Source organism: Tribolium castaneum, chromosome 10 (assembly GCF_031307605.1).
Source record: "Tribolium castaneum strain GA2 chromosome 10, icTriCast1.1, whole genome shotgun sequence".
Lineage (NCBI taxonomy): Eukaryota > Metazoa > Arthropoda > Insecta > Coleoptera > Tenebrionidae > Tribolium > Tribolium castaneum.
Genome location: NC_087403.1, coordinates 3013308 through 3033680, shown reverse-complemented (window position 1 = coordinate 3033680; position 20373 = coordinate 3013308). Strand labels below are relative to the sequence as shown.

The window sequence follows — 20373 nt, the reverse complement described above, 5'->3', positions numbered from 1 at the left end:
AACTCATTCGCAAATCGTGAAGAAAAGTATCTTTTTTCTTTATAGTAATTATTTTTTTTGTTCATAACCCTCATTTCGACGCTTGAAATTTTAAATACCAGGTATTTTTTTTTAAAATGAATAAAGGTTAGAGTGGGAGATTTGTAGAAAAACAAATTAATTGAAAAATTTTATTAGGTAATTCACAGAACAAAGTTAAAGGCACTGTAATTAAACAAGTTACAAAAACACGTTAATAGTAGTATTTGAAAAATTAAACTAAAAATTTTTTCTGAACAATAAAACAGAACACTAAACTAACTGAATAGAAACTCTGAAACAAATATAAATTTAAGACAGGTAACGTTACAAAACAAAACACCTATCTAAAAAAAATCACAAAAATCGAGTATTATCACTGTGCTTCCTTTAGATAATACTTGAATGAAAACATGCAAAAAAATGAAAATATATTGTTTAAGTACTTAAAAAAACGAAAAATAAATAATTATTCTAAAACCACTGGGGCAAGTTGATCACATGAGTCACTTGGAACGCCTTACTGACTTTCCTCTGTAGACCCTGGGGCTGGAAAAATGGTAATTTAACATACACTTACCATTAGAAAGTTTTTCTCAAATATCCACAGAAGCTATAAATACACACCAAGGCGGAGCCTAAATGCACAAAAGTGAGAACATGTAAATAATACACTCCACAATCAAATCATTCAATTTTAATTGTCATAAAGCAAACTTCTCTCCGGGACGCGTTTTGGCATTTATGCCACACACCCAGGTGTGCAGTTATAGCTTTACTATCTACCGTGATTTTCTTCCTTTTGGACTTCCAAGGGAACTTGCGAAAAATCACCTAAAAAATAATACAATAGAAAGAATTTGGTTATTATATATTCCATACCGTCCGATGCAGGTACAGTTGTGGGGTCGCATATTTTGCACGCTGGACCCTCGCAATTATGCTCCTCAGTCTTCTGGGTTCCTTCAACACTCAGTCTTGCTAACTGATCTTGAACGACCTTCAAGTTTTCCTTAAGCAAGTGTAATTCTTGCTCTTTTTTGGTCATTGTTGGACTGGCTTTTTTAGCCTCTTCAGTCTTTTCTTGCGGTTGACTAGGGGGAGTCAGTTCAATTCCCGAGTTCTTCAACAGCTTCAAATAGTGACTACGATCGACTTGTATTTGGCGGCACAGTTTATTCAATTGTTCGACTTTCCGTTCAAGACTTTGAACGTACAAATCCTGATTTTTCTTCAACTCGCTCACTTCAATCAAGGCTTTCATGCTATCGTTAAATTTATTTTTCCAAAATTGAGTCTCCTTTTCCAAAGTGGCTATTTGTTTATTCATGGTGGCAATTTCTGCTTTGAAATTATCAAAAACGTTTGCACTCTTGGTCATGGTCGACTCAAAATCTTGATACTGGTTTTTGTACACTTCAATGTGGTCTTGGAGGCCCTTAACTGTCTGCAACAGGACGGAACAATTAGCTTCGCTTTTTTCAAGGTTGCATTTCATGACTTCTTGTTCTTTGGCATTCAGTTCGTTTTGAGCCCTCATTTCCAACTCCATTTTAGTTATAGTGGCTTGAGCAAACTGACGCTCCAACTCAAGCTGCTGCGACATCCTTGTGATATCCTCCTCACGTTTCTTGAATTGTTTAAATAAATCAGCTAATCTAGCGGTCATTCGGAGATTCTCCTCGCGCAGTTTTTCACTCTTCTCCTTGTTCTCATCCATCATGTTGTTGATATCGCTCAACTTATCGGCAAACTTCGAGGAAACCTCCTTGCGCCGCTCTTCCTCTTCCTTTATCTTGACCAAATTCTCCTCCTGAAACAACATGAGAATCGATGTGCTAAAGTTACTTCACAACATGCCATTAATTGCTAATCAATATACAATCTTTTTTGTTATACGTTATCCGAGTGGTGTTATTTTTTTTAGCCCAAAAAGGCCCACTGTTTTTGAGCAATTTTTGTAACTTATAATTGTGTCGGCCTCGTTTTTAGAGTAAAAAATTACGTCAACGTAGAATTTCTACCCAACACAATTAAAATCTACTGTCCTTACGAAAAAATGAAATAAAGTAATAATAAAATAATTAAATGGATTTTAAAACCAATAATAATAATTAATAATTAATTAATGAATGTCCGAAATGAACTTCTACTTAAATTATTTAATTATTTTTTTTATTTATATATGTGGTTGAATTATCATTATCCATATCAATAGTAATTTTAGCGGAAGTTTGTTTTTTTCTATTATTCCCAACATCAAGTAATAATTGTTCAGAATAATTAAAAACCTTTCAAAAGAGCGCTTTTGTTAACAACTTTTCACACGTGCGCTAGCGAAGATTCCGAGAAATGTTGCGTGCTGTGCAGATAGATTCCAGGAAAACGACTTACAGCTATTCCAGAAATAAGGCAACCGACTTTTTTCAAAATATACGATTCGTTTTATATTTAATATATCTTGCAACAAGAGTATTTTTTGTTGTAGATTTAAAATGAGAGGATCATCAATGAACAAAAAAAAGAGCTATGCGTTAACCTTGATCTGCTTGTTTTGCTTTTGCAGCTCCCGGCACAGATTCTCCAGCCGAGCCCTAGCTACGACACTCTTGGCCAATTCGGACTGGTGATGATCTCTCTCCTTCTGGATAGCTGCGTTGTATTTCACGTATTGCTGGTTACTGGCCGTCAAAGATCGCACTTGCTCATGCAAGTCTTTGTATTTCTCTCCAATGTAGGCGACTTTGCTGTCTTCGTCCATCCCGGTGATTACTTTTGAGATATTGTCCCACGATTTGGAGTCCTTCTTGCGATGTCTTCTCTTGGAATTAGCCGCTGGAACAGCCCCCTGATCGGCGGCCGCAGCTACAGCCCCTAATTCCTCGTTGATTGCTAGAACCGCTGGGTCCAAGGCCGCCGCTGCAGCCCCCTTATCCTGTTCTTCCTCCATAGCCGGCTTCTTGTAAACAACTTAACCTGAAAAAATGTGGGAATGGAATTACCAATGTTTTGCAAACATTTACTTGCAGTGATAATTGATTGTGAAACTACTCACAATTTATCAATCGATAGCGCAAACAACAAGTTTTTATCAAAGCGAAGCACAGTCTACAAGAGCCACGAACTTTTTCCAACAGAGCTTTGTTTTAAAAATGGCATCTTCTCGCCAGTGTCGCCAACTCAACGCACTTGCGCGGTAATATTTGATAAAAGTTAGACTCGCAAAACTTTAATTAACACAAAATTGCAACAAAAAAATAATTAAACAAAAACTACATTATTAAATGTCTATGAATACTGATACTATTACAAATCAGAAATCACCCATACACTACAACTGAAGAAATTTGCAAAAACTTAGTATTGTTCTCCGTATTATTTAGAAAGTTAGATAATGATTGAAATTATCCAAAAAAAGAATAAAAAATCACTTTTTCACTAGACAAGAATTGTAGAAAAAAATAAAAAAGTAACATAAACAACAAATAAAATTTAAGGCAAAACCAGAAAAATTTACCTAATCAAAATAATGTATAATGTGAGTCCTTTAAGATGTTCAGAGGTTAAAAGTAAAACTGTTGGCTAATGTTAATAAAAATACGTACAAAAATAAGGTTAACAAAAACCACGTGGTGATTTATTTGTGAATTATGTGATATACCTCACCTAAGCAATTGACAAAAGTCTGTAACACTAGCTAAGATGTTATTAAAAGTTATGCTGAATTTAGAGGAAAAATCGAAAATCAGCAACTTTCCTGCTTACAATAGAAAGCAATCCGACTGATTTGTTTTATTTTTAGGAATCCACTAGGTAGGACAAGTTATTTTTGGATTTAATGTTTAAATGATGGCGTTGTGATACTTTTCAAGATAAACTATAACTTGTTAATAAAATACTCACGTAGCTTATTGTTTATCGAGTACGCCGATATTTCTGTTACGAGTATTCAGCAATACATGTATATCTAGTTGCATGCCCTGCAGGGGTATGTAAAGCTGCAATTTTTTATTGTTAGCTGTATTTTTGGTTGGCTACTTAAATGGTACAGAAGTCTGATTATCCGGATTGCGATTATGCGAAACAATAATTAATTAAATTTTGAGTTTTTGAATTAGATTTTTGAGCTAAGTTTTAGCATTTTGGACCATGTTTTTTTTTAATTTAGTACTATTTTTTTATTAATTGTATCAGACCGCAACTTCTTTAGTTTTTTTTAATAAAGTTACTTTCAACCGCTTTAATCTCACTGCACTGACCATATCTATATTAGTATTTTCACTAAAAGTTCTTTAAAATAAATGATTTACTACTTTTGCCGTGTTTTTTATTTTTTTCCTGACCCGCAATTTTTTAATATCCAAAATTCTTACACACAACTTTTATAAAACTGGGTTTTAATAATTCCAAGTTACTCTCTTTTCGTCCACTCAATTGCTATCACATAAACCGTAATTTAAATCTGATGCAGCATTTTTTTCCGAAATATTTCTTAATTTTTTGTAATACTTACCTATTCCTCTTGATAAAATACGTCTTTGTATCTTAATATAATAACTTAAATTATAATATTAAAAAAATACATTTAGCATATGAACAGCCATGGCTATGACAACTCTTTGTTAATTATTTGTTTGCCTTTAAAAACGAAATGGAAGAAAATAACAATTCAGACAAGTTCTTCGTAAAACGAAGGGACCAGCGACAGGCTCACTTATTCCATCAGCAAAATCTTCAGAAAGGTGTAATAACAAAAACACAAACACAAAAAAAAATTAAAGAATTAAAAAATAAATATTTTATTAAAAATGCGTTATCTAGAGTTTCAGGATGAGCAAGACTGTAAGAAGCCATAGTTAAAGTAATGTGCTAGATTTCCACTAGATGGGAGTAATTTAAAGCAATAATTTCTTGAATTATGGAAAAATTTTAACAGAATTTGGACAAGAACTGATTAATTACTTTTTGTGGATTATCATGTTCTTGAACTAAGCCTTTTAATTGTACTGAAAAAATTATGTTCATTTTCGTCAAAAATATCGACAGTACTCCGTATCATTATTGCAATGATCAAGTTACATCGTCGGCAAAGAAATATCATGCTTTTCATTATCTATGCCAATACTACTACCGAGTGACTCAGTGGCGTACGCTTTTCTCGAACATAAGTTTAAATTTTTTTGTTTCAAGAACAGTTGGACAAAGATTTTTTTTACATTTTTTTAAGCATGTACTCGGTGTATTTAGGAATCATCCTGTAGAAAATGGAGTTCTAAGAAGTATGTAGGCGGGACTAAAAAGCTGCGCGAAAGTTGAAAGAGAGGAGCGACTAAGTAGTGAGTAACCAATAACGTTAAAATAAACATGCGCATTACAGGATTGGTTATAAAATGCTCCTTTGCGTCTGTTTCTTCGTGCGTTTCTTTTAAAAATTGCCCTTTATTTGTCTTACGTTATTAACCTAAAAAATCGACTCAAGTTATACGAAACAAAGGCAGAGAAGTAAAAAAGGTGAGCTCTAATTTTCACTCTTGATTTTTGATTCGTTTGTTATAATATCCGCATCTTATTAAGACTTTTCTGTGGCCTAAATCAAATAAATTTGCTTTATGCAATTCTGGTGATCATTTTTCATCAACTCGGTATCATTTACAACTGATTTAATATCTTCTTGAATTCCTCCGTTTATGATGTTTATTACTCACTTGCGTTAAGTACCGGTACCAACTACTACTAGATATCAAAGTATTGATCCTTTCAGGTATGTTGGATACTATAATACTTGCGATACCTCCGATACCTGATTGATCCTTCTAATAGTTCGATAATTTCGATACTTGATATTGCGATATCTTGGGTTTATAATAAAATTATTAAACTGGATTCCTTTATTATTTTTATTTTAACCGTAACGTAAATCCTAACACACTCGAATTTATTTGCCAAAAATTTTAACCACGATCGACTTTTAATTATTAGAGACCGGATTTTAAAAAACTTTCCTAACACTCAATTTTTAAGGTTTTTTTTTAAACTCGAAATAAATTTGTTTTCTTAAAAATTGAAATAATTGACACCCTTTTTTTTTGAAAGTCGCTTAGTAGTTCTTCAGAATTTCAGTCTCAAAACTCTCAACATTATTTGTTTTTTGTGTTTTTAGTTTCTCAGCGCTAAAGTTTCTTTATCATTTTTGAAAATATCTCTAATTCTATATTAAGTTATTTTTTGAATTGAAACAATGTTTGTATCAGCCTTGATTTTGTAATAAAAAATTAATTTACGTCGAAGTGTCAAAATTGCATTGTTTGCAACTGTTAATTTTCATTTTAAAAAAATTATTATAATTGTAATAATTATTAATTTTTTTCAAACCGACAATGTGGAATTTAATTGTGTAAAAGTCCTACTTTTCTAGATTTATTAAAATTATTTCAAAAACTAAGCAGAATCGACCATTTTATTCGCATCCAAGACGAAAACCCGTTCTGTGAGAAAGATCGGCACTAAGACCGGTTCACTCGTCTCTCATTTGCCTCAGGAATGAGTAACTGACCAATAAAAATATAAAAATCACCTCCTACTTGTTTATCAGGTGCACAAAAAACTGCAAGACGATTGAAGCGCTTGTCATTGGATATGGGAGGGATATTGCGCTCCCAACTGTAAAACCGACCAATCATAAGGCGTTCAAAGCTAAACAAAAAATTGCTGTTTGATTATTTTGGAAATGTCGGCTAAACCAACTGAAATTTCGCTGCTTTCTAAGAAAATTTCAAGTTTTCTATTACACTTGGGTTCAAAAATCGTGGATAAATTGTGGATGGATTTGTTTTTGATAAAGATTATTGATTCTCGCAATTAGTTCGTGTTCAAACTAGTTTTCCTCACAAAACTCAAAAGTTGATTCTGGCGTGCTATTATAATTAGCACAAATAAAGTATATTTTATTGTAAATGCTAATTTATAGGTCACCTCAAAAAAATGGAAGAATCTAAAGACTCCGATGATGAGCAGATTTTATCGAAAATGGCGAACCATTTTCACAAGCTAGTCTCAGACAAGGAAGAACTGCGTACTGCTGTTGAATGTTTTTTCAACAATTTGGTGGACGAACTTACATTAGGAATAATTTTCGACGAGCATCGCAAATTTAAGACTGGTGTTTATCAACCGGAAATGGAAGTGGCAAATGTTGAAGAGCTCCCTGTTGGAGCTGAAGTTTTTCCTGAACAAGATGTGAGCAAGATCACTTGCAAGTGCCCTAACTGTGGGCGTGTGGTGGCCGCAATTCGCTTTGCTCCCCATTTGGCGACTTGCATGGGTGTGGGGCGCACAAGGAGTACTAGGAGTACGAGAAAGCGAATGGCTAGTAGTTCACTGGAGAGGAAGAATTCGTCGTTTAGTGAAGAGCCAAGCGATGATAAAGATGACGAGGATGGTAACTGGGAAAGTAAAAGACCGAAGAAGAAGAAACGAAACGAGAGCAAGAAATCGAAAAGTACATAGTTGGTTGTTCTCTCGCATTTGAAACGTGACCATTTTTCTGTTTGCAGGTGTAGAGACTCCTAAGACATTTTGCGATTCGAGTCCGAGTGATGACATTGATGTGGAAGCAGTAGATGAGTGTCCGCTTTTGAGAGGATTGCTTCTGGGCTATTTAAATAGCTCTTCAATGGCCGATTCTGCATCAAGTATTAGTTTAAATTTGCCGAAGAAAAAAGCCAAAACAGGAAACAAAAAAGGGAAAAAAGTTAAGGTTTTACCGAACCCCACCACCATAAGTAGTCGTTTGAGTTTGCCAAAGAAAAAAGGCAAAGCAGGAAATAAAGGAAAGAAAACAGTTAAGGCTTTACCGAACCTTAGCTTAAGTAGTCATTCAAATTTTCTAAACAAAAATGACAAAGCAGGAAATATAACAACGAAAAAAGTTAAGGTTTCACCGAACTCCAGCTTAATTAGTCGTTCGGATTCGCCAAAGGAAGAAGACAAAGCAAAAAATAAAAAAAAGAAAAAATTTAGGGCTTCACCATCCTCTAGCTTAAGTAGTCGTTCGGACTCGCCAAAGAAAAACGACGAAGCAGGAAATAAAATAGAGAAAAAAGTTGTTTCCCCGATCTCCAGCTTAAGTAGTTGTGCGAATTCATCAAAAGAAAAAGACAAAGCAGGAAATAAATTAGAGAAAAGAGTTGTTTCGCCAAACTCCAGCTTAAGTAGTCGTTCGGACTCGCCAGAAGAAATCAACAAAGCAGAAAATAAAATAGAGAAAAGAATTGCTTCACCGTACTCCAGCTTAAGTAATCGTTCGGACTCGCCAAAGGAAAACGGCAAAGCAGGAAATAAAATAGAGAAAAGAGTTGCTTCACAGAACTCCAACTTAAGTAGTTGTTCAGATTCGTCAAAAGAAAAATACAAAGCAGGAAATATAAAAAAGAAAAAATTTAGAGCTTCACCATACTCTAGCTTAAGTAGCCGTTCGGACTCGCCAAAGGAAAACGACAAAGCAGGAAATAAAATAGAGAAAAGAGTTGTTTCACCGAACTCCAACTTAAGTAGTTGTTCGAATTCGTCAAAAGAAAAATACAAAGCAGGAAATATAAAAAAGAAAAAATTTAGAGCTTCACCATACTCCAGCTTAAGTAGTCGTTCGGACTCGCCAAAGGAAAACGACAAAGCAGGAAATAAAATAGAGAGAAGAGATGTTTCACCGATTATCAGCTTAAGTAGTTGTTCGGATTCGTCAAAGGAAAACGGCAATGCAACAAATAAAATAGAGAAAAGAGTTGTTTCGCCAAACTCCAGCTTAAGTAGTTCGGATTCGTCAAAAGAAAAAGACAAAGCAGGAAATATAAAAAAGAAAAAATTTAGAGCTTCACCATACTCTAGCTTAAGTAGCCGTTCGGACTCGTCAAAGGAAAACGACAAAGCAGGAAATAAAATAGAGAAAAGAGTTGTTTCACCGAACTCCAACTTAAGTAGTTGTTCGAATTCGTCAAAAGAAAAATACAAAGCCGGAAATATAAAAAAGAAAAAATTTAGAGCTTCACCATACTCCAGCTTAAGTAGTCGTTCGGACTCGCCAAAGGAAAACGACAAAGCAGGAAATAAAATAGAGAGAAGAGATGTTTCACCGATTATCAGCTTAAGTAGTTGTTCGGATTCGTCAAAAGAAAAAGACGAAGCAAGAAATATCAAAAAGAAAAAATTAAGGGCTTCACCATACTCCAGCTTAAGTAGTCGTTCGGACTCGCCAAAGGAAAACGACAGAGCAGGAAATAAAATAGAGAAAAGAGTTGTTTCACCAAACTTCAGCTTAAGTAGTTGTTCGAATTCGTCAAAAGAAAAATACAAAGCAGGAAATATAAAAAAGAAAAAAATTAGGGCTTCACCATGCTCTAGCTTAAGTAGTCGTTCGGACTCGCCAAAGGAAAACGACAAAGCAGGAAATAAAATAGAGAATAGAGTTGTTTCACCGATTATCAGCTTAAGTAGTTGTTCGGATTCATCAAAGGAAAACGACAAAGCAGGAAATAAAATAGAGAAAAGAGTTGTTTCGCCAAACTCCAGCTTAAGTAGTTCGGATTCGTCAAAAGAAAAAGACAAAGCAGGAATGATAAAAAAGAAAAAAATTAGGGCTTCACCATACTCCAGCTTAAGTAGTCGTTCGGACTCGCCAAAGGAAAACGACAAAGCAGGAAATAAAATAGAGAAAAGAGTTGTTTCACCAAACTCTAGCTTAAGTAGTTGTTCGGATTCGTCAAAAGAAAAATACAAAGCAGGAAATATAAAAGAGAAAAAATTTAGGACTTCACCATACTCTAGCTTAAGTAGTCGTTCGGACTCGCCAAAGGAAAACGACAAAACAGAAAATAAAATAGAAAAAAGAGTTCTTTCACCGATCATCAGCTTAAGTAGTTGTTCGGATTCGTCAAAAGAAAAAGACAAAGCAGGAAATATAAAAGAGAAAAAATTTAGGACTTCACCATACTCTAGCTTAAGTAGTCGTTCGGACTCGCCAAAGGAAAACGACAAAACAGAAAATAAAATAGAAAAAAGAGTTCTTTCACCGATCATCAGCTTAAGTAGTTGTTCGGATTCGTCAAAAGAAAAAGACAAAGCAAGAAATATAAAAAAGAAAAAATTTAGGGCTTCACCATACTCCAGCTTAAGTAGTCGTTCGGACTCGCCAAAGGAAAACGACAGAACAGGAAGTAAAATAGAGAAAAAAGTTGTTTCACCGAACTCTAGCTTAAGTAGTTGTTCGGATTCGTCAAAAGAAAAATACAAAGCAGGAAATATAAAAAAGAAAAAATTTAGAGCTTCACCATACTCCAGCTTAAGTAGTCGTTCGGACTCGCTAGAAGAAATCGACAAAGCAGAGAAAAGAGTTGTTTCACCGAACTCTAGCTTAAGTAGTTGTTCGGAGTCGTCAAAAGAAAAATACAAAGCAGGAAATATAAAAAAGAACAAATTTAGGACTTCACCATACTCTAGCTTAAGTAGTCGTTCGGACTCGCCAAAGGAAAACGACAAAACAGGAAATAAAATAGAGAGAAGAGTTCTTTCACCGATCATCAGCTTAAGTAGTTGTTCGGATTCGTCAAAAGAAAAAGACAAAGCAAGAAATATAAAAAAGAAAAAATTTAGAGCTTCACCATACTCCAGCTTAAGTAGTCGTTCGGACTCGCCAAAGGAAAACGACAAAGCAGGAAATAAAATAGAGAAAAGAGTTGTTTCACCGAACTCCAGCTTAAGTAGTTGTTCGGATTCGTCAAAAGAAAAATACAAAGCAGGAAATATAAAAAAGAACAAATTTAGGGCTTCACCATACTCCAGCTTAAGTAGTCGTTCGGACTCGCCAGAAGAAATCGACAAAGCAGAAAATAAAATAGAGAAAAGAATTGCTTCACCGTACTCCAGCTTAAGTAGTCGTTCGGACTCGCCAAACGAAAACGGCAAAGCAGGAAATAAAAAAAAGAAAAGAGTTGCTTCACCGTACTCCAGCTTAAGTAGTCGTTCGGATTCGCCTAAGGAAAAAAACAAAGCAAGAAGTAGAAAGAAAAAAAGAGTTGCTTCACCGTACTCCAGCTTAAGTAGTCGTTCAGATTCGCCAAAGGAAAAAGACAAAGCAGGAAAGATAAAAAAGAAAAGAGTTAAGGCTTCACCGAACTCCAGCTTAAGTAGTCATTCAAATACGCCAAAGAAAAAAGCCAAAACGAGAAATTACAAGAAGTTAAGAGTTGAGGCTTCACCGAGTTCCTGTACGTCAGCCGATTAAGGACGTAAATTTAATTTTAACATGTCATTGTAATTCCGTGACATGTCTTTTTGTTATAACATTTGTATCCATTTTGTTTACCTCAATAAAGGAAAAAATTGAACAAAGCTCGAACAGTGTAGTGCGTAATGCGTGTCAAAGACCCACAAGTCTTAGGGTTTTAATTAAAGCATATTAACTGAAATTCGGTTTTTCATTTGCTTACTAATTGAAACGATGATCACGTAAAGCAATTTTCGGAATTTGTCCTATTGATTACCAATATATGCGACGCTTAATACGTATGAAAAATACTAGTTATCAGTGTGTACGTTATTTGCATTTAAATCTAAGATTAGATGGTGATGAGATCTTTTTAATGCTTCTATAATCAGGTCCAATAATATTATTAAATCTTATAAGATACAGGATGCCTTTATGTCTATTACGCGTGCGGGGTAGAATATTGCCTTGTCACGTGATCATTTTCATCCCGCAGCAGCTAAATTATGTTTATCCTAATTGTTAGTGCATCAGGATAATATACGCAGGTAGGGTCTTTACATAAATTTTTTAGCACTTAAGTGGTCAAAGTTTTTTTAAACTTAAAACAATTAAAAACTATTCAAGTGGAATACATTATTTACTCCAATACCTAATAAAACAAATAACGAAATATTTATATTTTATTAATGCCAAAATTTTACACAAAAATAAAAAAATGTGTAATACTAACCTGATATTAATATATTGGACAAAGGTTTCTAAAAAAACAACTACACAGTTTATTGGCCTTCCACCTAAAAATTTATTTTCGTTTCCTTTGATTTTGAAAGAACGTTTGAAAGGCGCGGACAGAAAAGTGCTTTGTAAATAGGCTAACACTTGGATTTATTTGCGAATGTAATTTTGTCGTAGTGTTTTTTTCTATATACAAAAAAATGTAGGAACACCTAACTACTAGTAAATAAATATTTGTGTATTTAGATAAGAAACGATCCTATTCCAAAAACTAACTTTCGTTGGACAATATTTATACCCATATCTTCTTTCTTTTCAAAAATGTTTGCACATCATTGTTAATATTTTTATTATAGAAATATTATCTGACAAAATGTATGTACATACAGCAATCAATCAAATCATCATTGTAGCTTTCCCACTCCACTTGTAACAGATATATTTACTGAAAATGGCAAGCTCCCTTTAGTTAGATTTTGTGATTAACTGATGGCTATTTTCGTTTTAAGTTTTATACTTTATGTTTTTAAAGCCAATAACTGAGAAAGTTGTAGATAGAACTTCTGTGCTTGATTGTATTTGTGTTTCAACATTATTGTGAAACGAAAGCTTTCAAAAAATTTGAAAGGTAGGTTGTCTTGATTGTTTAACACAATTCAAGAATATGAAATAAAACGATTTTGAGTAATCTCAAAATAAGAGAAAAAATCCCGGAACTTATACCTAGTGAAGTTTCAAAATTACCCATGTTATTTTCATGAGCTACTTATTAATCAGAATATTGGCTGCTTTTATCTTTGTCCTAATCATTTAATTTGTGACAACGCTTACTTTATACTTTAACCAAAACACAATTGTGTAAAGTGGAATTATTTTCGAACTAAGTAACTCGTGTTTTAAAAAATAATAATTTATAAATTCAATACCCTCACAATCACAGATTAAATTTTGTTTTGGTTTGTATTTTCTTGTTATTAAAATGAGTATTTTTAGACGAGTGTACACTTTCATAACGTCTATTACAAATATGCGAGTTTCTGGTGGTTTCGATTGATGTGAAAACTATTTTGCTTTAAGGTAGGCGTTTTTGGGAAAATTAATAACAATCTAATTTAACAACATTTCTGAAAAATGCTAGGTACTTTTTGCAATACGTATGTACATTATAAAATCACAGATGCTTATGATTATTGTTTAAATTATTAAAATGGCAAAATTTTTTCGGAATAAATAAACTTTTTGTGTGTTAATCAACGTACTCAACTTTTGAGAGTGATTTTCCTTGACAATCACTCTGTATTGTAAGACTGTGTTAATATATTAATAACTTTTGCATGTGCACGTATGTATCTTTATATCCTACTAATCATCAATCTTAGATACGAGACACCTTACCATGGTCCATGGACTTATCCTAGTCAACAAGGCGCTTTCTATTTTCCAACCATTTTGGGGCCAAAAAATTGTTTAATCAAAAAATTTATTACGTTACGTCTAGACTATATTTGAAATAGAGTAAAAAAACATAATTTAGAACTACTTCAGTAATTTTTGACTCTCACGGAAAGATTTCTAAAAATTGTAAACATTTTGATAGAGAAGGTGATAACTATTAGAGTCACCCAGTATACTTCCATTTTATTTTCTCAAGTCTTGTTGATTAATATTCCGACAAGGATTCGTGGAGAAGACAATAATAATAACGGTCTATGAGAGGAATAATAATTTTTAATAAAACTTAAAATAATTAAAAATTGTCATTAAAAGTAGTCAATTGAAAGAGTTTTATCAGTTACGGTTTTACTAATAGGCGTCGTTAAAAAGCAATTTTTAAAATGGGTCCACATTATTAATTATTCTTATTTTAGGTAGTGTGGTTGTGTGTGAGTTTCGAGCCAAGTTGATAAGGCTACAATGTGAGAAATTTCGAAATTTGCGTTACCTGAGATGTTGTAGATAATTTGTAATACAATAATATCTCTTTTGTATTCTATTTACATATATGTGGAGTGAGTAAGCATCGACGAAGTATCCAAGTGAATTATTTACCGTGCGGAGACCTTAATTATTTGGGGTTTTCTCAAGTGAGTGAATTAAAACGTCACATATCGGATGCGTGGCGGGTACTCGAATCGATTTTTAATTGTGATGTCAAAATTGTAGATCCATTAGGAAGTGAGCGTTAAAACAGTGCTTCTATATTCAAAGAGCTGGCCGGATATGTATGGTTGTTTAATAATTGTTTATTGTTAATTGTTATAGCGAAATTCATCAAGTGGCCTGGCAGTTTCCTTTCGCCCACCACCCTTTAAAGACGTCTGGGCCCAAAGCAGAAGCAGTAAGAGGTCAGCTGTGTTGACAAACATTTTGTCATAATGCACACAGGTCGATAAGTTTAGTTTTATAAGTAAATAGTGATAATAGAAAATTCTAGTCATGGCTAATAATACTTGTGAAGGCATGGATGAAGTCGGACTGCTCCGGTACGTCATAATCAACCTAGTCTTCTTCATCGGGGTTGCCGGCAACCTGGCCGCCCTGTGGATCCTTTACAAATCGGCCAAGACCAGAAACAAAAAGCACGTTTTATTGTTAAGGTGCCTAGCAGTCAACGATTTAGTGGCTGAAGTTGGTATGTTTTCCATTATAACTCTACAAAAATACAAGTTGATTCCCGTGTATTGGATTTGTGTTGGTTTTGTGTTACTTCGTGCTTTTGGAATCGGATCGGGATGTGTTGCTTTTGTGATGGCCCTCGAGCGATGGTTGGCCCTTACAAGACCTTTCTATTATCAACAGGTAGGTCCCATTTTTACTTGATGCGCATCTAAACGCTGGTGTTTTGTAAATACTTGTTGAGGGACAAAACAGTTAGCAATTATCCCGCCCAAATTTTCGCCTTTTAAGTCTGCTCGCGTTATATCTATACATGCAAATTATCCCCCTATATGGTGTTTATGCGAATAATCTGGTTTTATTAGACTGGCCTCTTTAAGTATGACATTGTTTAGCATATTTGACCCAGCAAATTTTTTATTACCTCACAGTGACAATTTTAAATTTTCTTTGTTTAGATTTCTTTATTCGGACGATGTATACTTTATTAATAAATTATGCAACACATATTACTACCAATTTAAAACTAGTTAAAGTACTCATATTTCAACTGCTATAAAGCAATTCTCAAAAAACAAACATATTTATCATAACAGTCATTTAAATAATGACATTTAAGTAGCTATTATCTAATTGCTCCACTCTTAACGTGAGACATTCCAATTATGTGTATGCTATAAGTGTTATAACTTATTAGTAAATAAAATTAATTTGATAATAAACATTCTATTTTTATCAAAATTAACTACTATCAAGAAAACGGTTATTACCAAATTTTAATTCGACAATTTAAAAATAAAAATTGACATTTAACACGACGTTGATAGTATTATTATTTTCTTAACCCTTGACTTTTATGCCTTTTGCTCCTAATTTTTTAACGGGACATTTATATTTTTTTTAACTCTGATTTTTAATTGGATACTTTTTTTGACGATCTTTCATGCCAGTCCAAATTTCTTGAATTAAGCAAAGATTGAGATTTTGTTTTCTAATATCCACTGGGATGATCTGCACAAATGGCTTTGTATTTTGTTTTTATTTTTTTCAAAAAAATCTATATACAGGATGTTTTTCTGAAAAGTCCTCAATCGGAACATTTGAAAACTTGAATAGTATTTTTTAATTATGAGAGCTTGGTTAGGAACGTTTCCTTTCGGCTCTGCTTGCAAATGCTTGTGGAAAAAATACCGTGGAATTTTTAATGATAACAACATATCTGTGAAATTGATCGCAAAAATGCTGTGAGCTTAAATAACAATAAAACTCACGGCCTTGAAACTTCCGACCTGACCTAAAACAGAGTGTGGCTTTTGTTGAACACTTGAGAGAATTATCAATATATTTGAATACTAGGGTTAATTCATCACATTTATAGCTTAGTACTTATCAAAAATTGTTTCTAAACAACTGAAAAAAAAATGCATTGCATTTACTGTGGTTTCCAAAAATGTAACAATAAAACTATTTCTTCCCCAGTACGAAATATTTATTTAAATAGATATGTTGATTTAAGATTAAAAAGGTTTGCGTGCTGTTTATACATTGGTATTTAATTGTTATTCATCATGATAGATGAAGAATTTTAATGAAATAAATTAATAAGTACTGATTCACAGCCTTTTGTCTTCTTAATTAGCTAAATTTCTTGTAAGATTTCTGTGTTATCCTTTTCATGACCTGTGTATTTGTAAAAAATATAAAATTACCGTGCGTCTTGAAGCAAATGCGCATGGCAAAAATCTTCATTTTTGTTTTCAAATAATTTAATTTATTTATTCGATTGTAGTTAAGTTAACAAAATGATTAAAAATAAATCTTACTGAACCGTTGGAAGCCCATATAGAATAAACTTTATAATAAATATAATGACTAATGAGTGTCAAAGGTAAATGGCTTTTAAATGGCTAAATAATACTAAGTATGTGCCTTAACAATTTTCTGCAAATCACCGCATAACCAAAATTCTTGGATTTACTCAAATATTTATCAAATTAATTCTTGTTTTTTGCTTCCGGTAAAGCGTATGATAACGATAAACTTGGAAAAATAAATAAATGTAAGAGAACCGTAAAGTAAACCGCGTAAATAAACTATTTTATTAGAAATAATTGGTTCAAGAAGCGCAGAAGCTAGTCAAATTAAAAACCCATTGTAGGGGTCTTTTTGATGCAGCAATAAATATAATGATCAATGACGATTGCACGAAGCTAAATAGGAGTTAGTAAATAAGAATATTATCTGATCTCTCACTTAGAATTGCATTGAAAATATTTTCTTGCCGTGTGAATGGTAGGGAGAGTAGGTATAAATTTCGGAGACAATGGTTTAGAATTTAGTTTTATGACTGTGCTTAAAATTTAAAAACTGCGATACTAATAAGTAACTGTACTTGAATATGATAGAAATAGAGTATAAATACACGAAATACCAATGTAAATTGGTTCTTGATGAAGTTTGGCATGGTGGTGCTTATATTCCAATTACTGGGATAGTGGAATAGTGGAAATAAGCTTATGGAAAAATGTCTAAAATAAATAAATTATGGGGCTAGAATTTTTATTATTTATAGTATGTTACAATTATTGCTTTTTAGTACTAGAGTATTTGACCTTAGAAGGTACGAATTACACTATGCTTTAAAACTTACGTACAATCACCAAGTTAGCAGAGGTCATCATAATACTTCGTGACTAAACTTGTAGTAGGTACCTATATCCTATACTTTGACTTCTTTAATATGCATGTGTGATCTTACGCTCTAAACTCTTATGGTTAGCTAAGTACTAGGGGTCAAAATTAACTAGAAGAAAAATGTTGAGAATTATTTACTAGAATAAAGCATATTTCTACTGTATTTCTAAGACTAATAGTATTATATTTATATTTCATATATAATTCAGCAAATCCGCGTCTGCTAGGTATTAAACTTTTTTTCTCTATGCGTCTTTATTGTTTTTTTCAATTTTTATATTCTAAAGAGATTTAAGAAATCATGAATTATTTTAGCATTCTAGCATTTTGTTGCCACCAAAATTATTTTTGTATTCAAAAGTATAAACAAAACAAGCACGAACACATTGAATTTCGTGATCTTATATTAATTTCTTTTTTTCTTCTAGCTAGTCACTTACCGAATTTTAAAAATATTTGTATTCTCTTTGTGGTCCGGAGGAGCCTTATTAACTTACCTTCCCCTTCTTGGTTTCGGATTGTACTACAACGGTAAATGTTGCAGATACAGAGACGCAACAGAACTTCGAGATCAAATATATGCTTACATGTTCTTGGTTTTCGGTAAGTACTTTTCAAATATGTCTAGGTTTAATTATAATGTGAATAAATTCTTTAGGACGTCATTTGTACCAAAACATTTTCAGTTTTTTGCATAAAGTAAAAAACATTCAAAATGATCACATTTGCGCGGAAATAAGTAGGTCAGTTTATGGTGGTTTGAAAATATTGTGAAAACAGTCAGTTTTATTGATACAAAATGCTATTATCTATTAAAAACTTACCTAATGCGTAGATGCCACACCCCCATGAGTATTTGATTGCTCTCTCGTGGGTAGTTTGAAATTTATGTGATGCTTCAATTCCAATTATTTTATTTATTAGTTAGTGCTCAGTGTCAAAAATGATTACGATTTAAGATTTAAACTCTGCACAACGACGATATATGTTGTGCTGGAACAAGACTATAAAATGTTACAGATGTTTTCTTTAAATTAATTTTATTATTTTACTTTATTTTTCCAAGCGTCAGTTTCTAAACACATAGTTGTAAAAATTGTTGTAGGTACTGCGTTATGCTTGTGCATAGCATTTTGCAATTTAACTGTTATATGGGAGTTATCAAAAATCCGTCCACATGGCCGTGTTTTAATGAGGAGGGTTAGCAGGTCGACAATGAACAGCCGTGTTATGGCTGCAAAATATCAAACCCCCGAAGAAATAGCTTTTGCAAAATTGATGGCAATTATTTGTATCATATTTGTAGTTTGCTGGGCTCCTCAAATGGTACAAGAAGTATGTTTCAGTGGATCACAATTTATTATCTTTGTTTTAGATCTCAATTCCATTAGCCCAGTTTTGGAAAGGTTCAACTTTTGATGGGATATTTGCAAAAATGGCAAATTTTCTCATGTGTACTTACTTTACTTTGGACCCGTACGTTTACGTGTTGCAGCGTTACATCGAAAAAAAGAAAATAGCGCTGGGTTGTTGCTGGCCGCGCCGATCCACGGGTAGTATCACCACTTCTTCAATAACAGCAGGAACGCCCACTTCCGTACTTCTGAATCCTCCTTCCTTTACTAGTCCTTCCATTATGTAAATTTTAACCTTTTTACAAGTATTTATTGGTTTCTTCAAGATATTTCTTAATTATACCACTTATCTACGTTGTTTAGTACGTATATAGGAGTCTTTGTTTAGAAAATTACTTGACCCAAATCTCGCTTGATGAATGACTCAGATAAGACAGCATTGCATGTTGATTCAAAATTTATCTACCAGTAGGGCAGATGGTATTACGAATACACTTTATAAAGCGAACACTTCAAGGAATATCGAGTGGTTTTCCAGGTTGAGTTAACAAAAGTTGAAAGCACAATTTTTTGTGTTCAGAATATATGACAAATGTGATAGCTAGGAGTCGTAACATAAGCAGCGTTAAAACCTGCTTTGAGATTTTAACATGGCTTGACTTGTGTATTAAAACTTCTAGTGTAAAATAAAACGAAATTAACGGAGATTGTTCTTGGAATTTTCTGATCATTTCACTTCATAAAATATTTGTTTTATCAGTACCGACTTCTCCCTTTAGTCCAAAGCGTTTTACTTACACTGCATGTATTGTTTAACTAATTTACATAGTTCGTGCGTTTAAAGCGTTTACATATATTCGTTATCAAAGTTAAGCGAAAATGTATATCTGTTGTTTTTTTTATAGAAGAAAACGTCACATCGCTTCCGGCCGTTTTGCAAAGCGAACAAGACGAAAAGAATCTGTATGTAGATAGATACTTATAAAGTATAGTATGTACACATACGCTAGTATAATGTATACTTATTAACCAAAGACTCTTGTGCATGACTAATTTCAATGGATATTTTATATGTTCTTTGTCGTCATATCTATTTATAATAAGAAACATTGCAATATTTTCACAGTGTCTGGAGAATATTTAAAAATACTGTATTTTGTGTGTAAGAACGTTCTTATAATTATTGTAGTTTTGTTGTCTTTATTTTGTTAATCTACACGTCTGTACTTTAGCCATTCTAACTTCTATGCATTTGGCTCTGATAGGTGGCCACCTCTGTGTAGGTATAAAGACGTAACTGTTTGTAAATATATGGTAAACTGGTGCTAACAGATTGTTAGAGGACTAGTTGACTGTGTATGTAAAATTGTTTTTGGAGACAAGAACACGGTATTGTATTTTTGTTATATTGAAATAACAGACTGATATTATTTTTGTGATATGAGTGTATATAAGATTAGCTCTTATAAAATATTAACAGAAGCTCTTGGTGTTTTATTTTATTTCCTTCGAAGTCGTGTGGTAGGAGTGCTGGGCTGGTCAATAATGGCTGAACTATGAAACTGCTGTTCAATATGGAATTTACTCGGTTATCCGGTGTTAGGCTTTCCTATTTTCGTGCAATTTGTTAAAGGTCTAAGGTATAACTGGGTATAAATAAGATACTGTCCTTTCGTGTTTCTTACTTTGCATGCG

General features: G+C 33.1%; 3 protein-coding genes across 9 annotated transcripts; 2 read left to right on the top strand and 1 right to left on the bottom strand.

Moving 5' to 3' along the window:
- Positions 1–156: 156 nt before the first annotated feature.
- On the bottom strand, positions 157–4028 carry LOC662847 (uncharacterized protein). 5 transcript variants are annotated; one of them, XM_015979755.2, is made up of 6 exons: positions 3074–3218; positions 2558–2994; positions 1520–1831; positions 901–1465; positions 805–852; positions 157–567 (listed from the first exon to the last, which is right to left on the bottom strand). In XM_015979755.2, the coding sequence occupies exons 2-6, from the start codon at positions 2966–2968 to the stop codon at positions 539–541; spliced, it is 1365 nt and encodes a 454-aa protein (XP_015835241.1). In that variant the 5' UTR covers positions 2969–2994; positions 3074–3218; the 3' UTR covers positions 157–538. The 5 variants fall into 5 exon arrangements, with proteins under 5 accessions (XP_015835241.1, XP_008193345.1, XP_015835240.1 ...); XM_008195123.3 differs by lacking the exon at positions 3074–3218 and adding an exon at positions 3922–4028 and having other exon boundaries at positions 901–1831; XM_015979754.2 differs by lacking the exon at positions 3074–3218 and adding an exon at positions 3685–3831 and having other exon boundaries at positions 901–1831.
- A 2971-nt stretch (positions 4029–6999) lies between these two features.
- Positions 7000–14325, top strand: LOC103312974 (uncharacterized). The gene is made up of 3 exons (XM_008194966.3): positions 7000–7516; positions 7572–8396; positions 14276–14325. Exons 1-3 carry the CDS (start codon positions 7000–7002, stop codon positions 14323–14325), a joined length of 1392 nt encoding a protein of 463 aa, XP_008193188.2.
- Positions 13842–20160, top strand: LOC103313007 (uncharacterized protein). 3 transcript variants are annotated; one of them, XM_015979760.2, is made up of 6 exons: positions 13842–14398; positions 14448–14812; positions 17752–17926; positions 18429–18649; positions 18699–18876; positions 19584–20160. In XM_015979760.2, the coding sequence occupies exons 1-6, from the start codon at positions 14389–14391 to the stop codon at positions 19661–19663; spliced, it is 1029 nt and encodes a 342-aa protein (XP_015835246.1). In that variant the 5' UTR covers positions 13842–14388; the 3' UTR covers positions 19664–20160. The 3 variants fall into 3 exon arrangements, with proteins under 3 accessions (XP_015835246.1, XP_008193342.1, XP_064215375.1); XM_008195120.3 differs by having other exon boundaries at positions 13844–14097; positions 14276–14398; positions 18699–20160; XM_064359305.1 differs by having other exon boundaries at positions 13844–14398; positions 18699–20160.
- Positions 20161–20373: the final 213 nt, after the last annotated feature.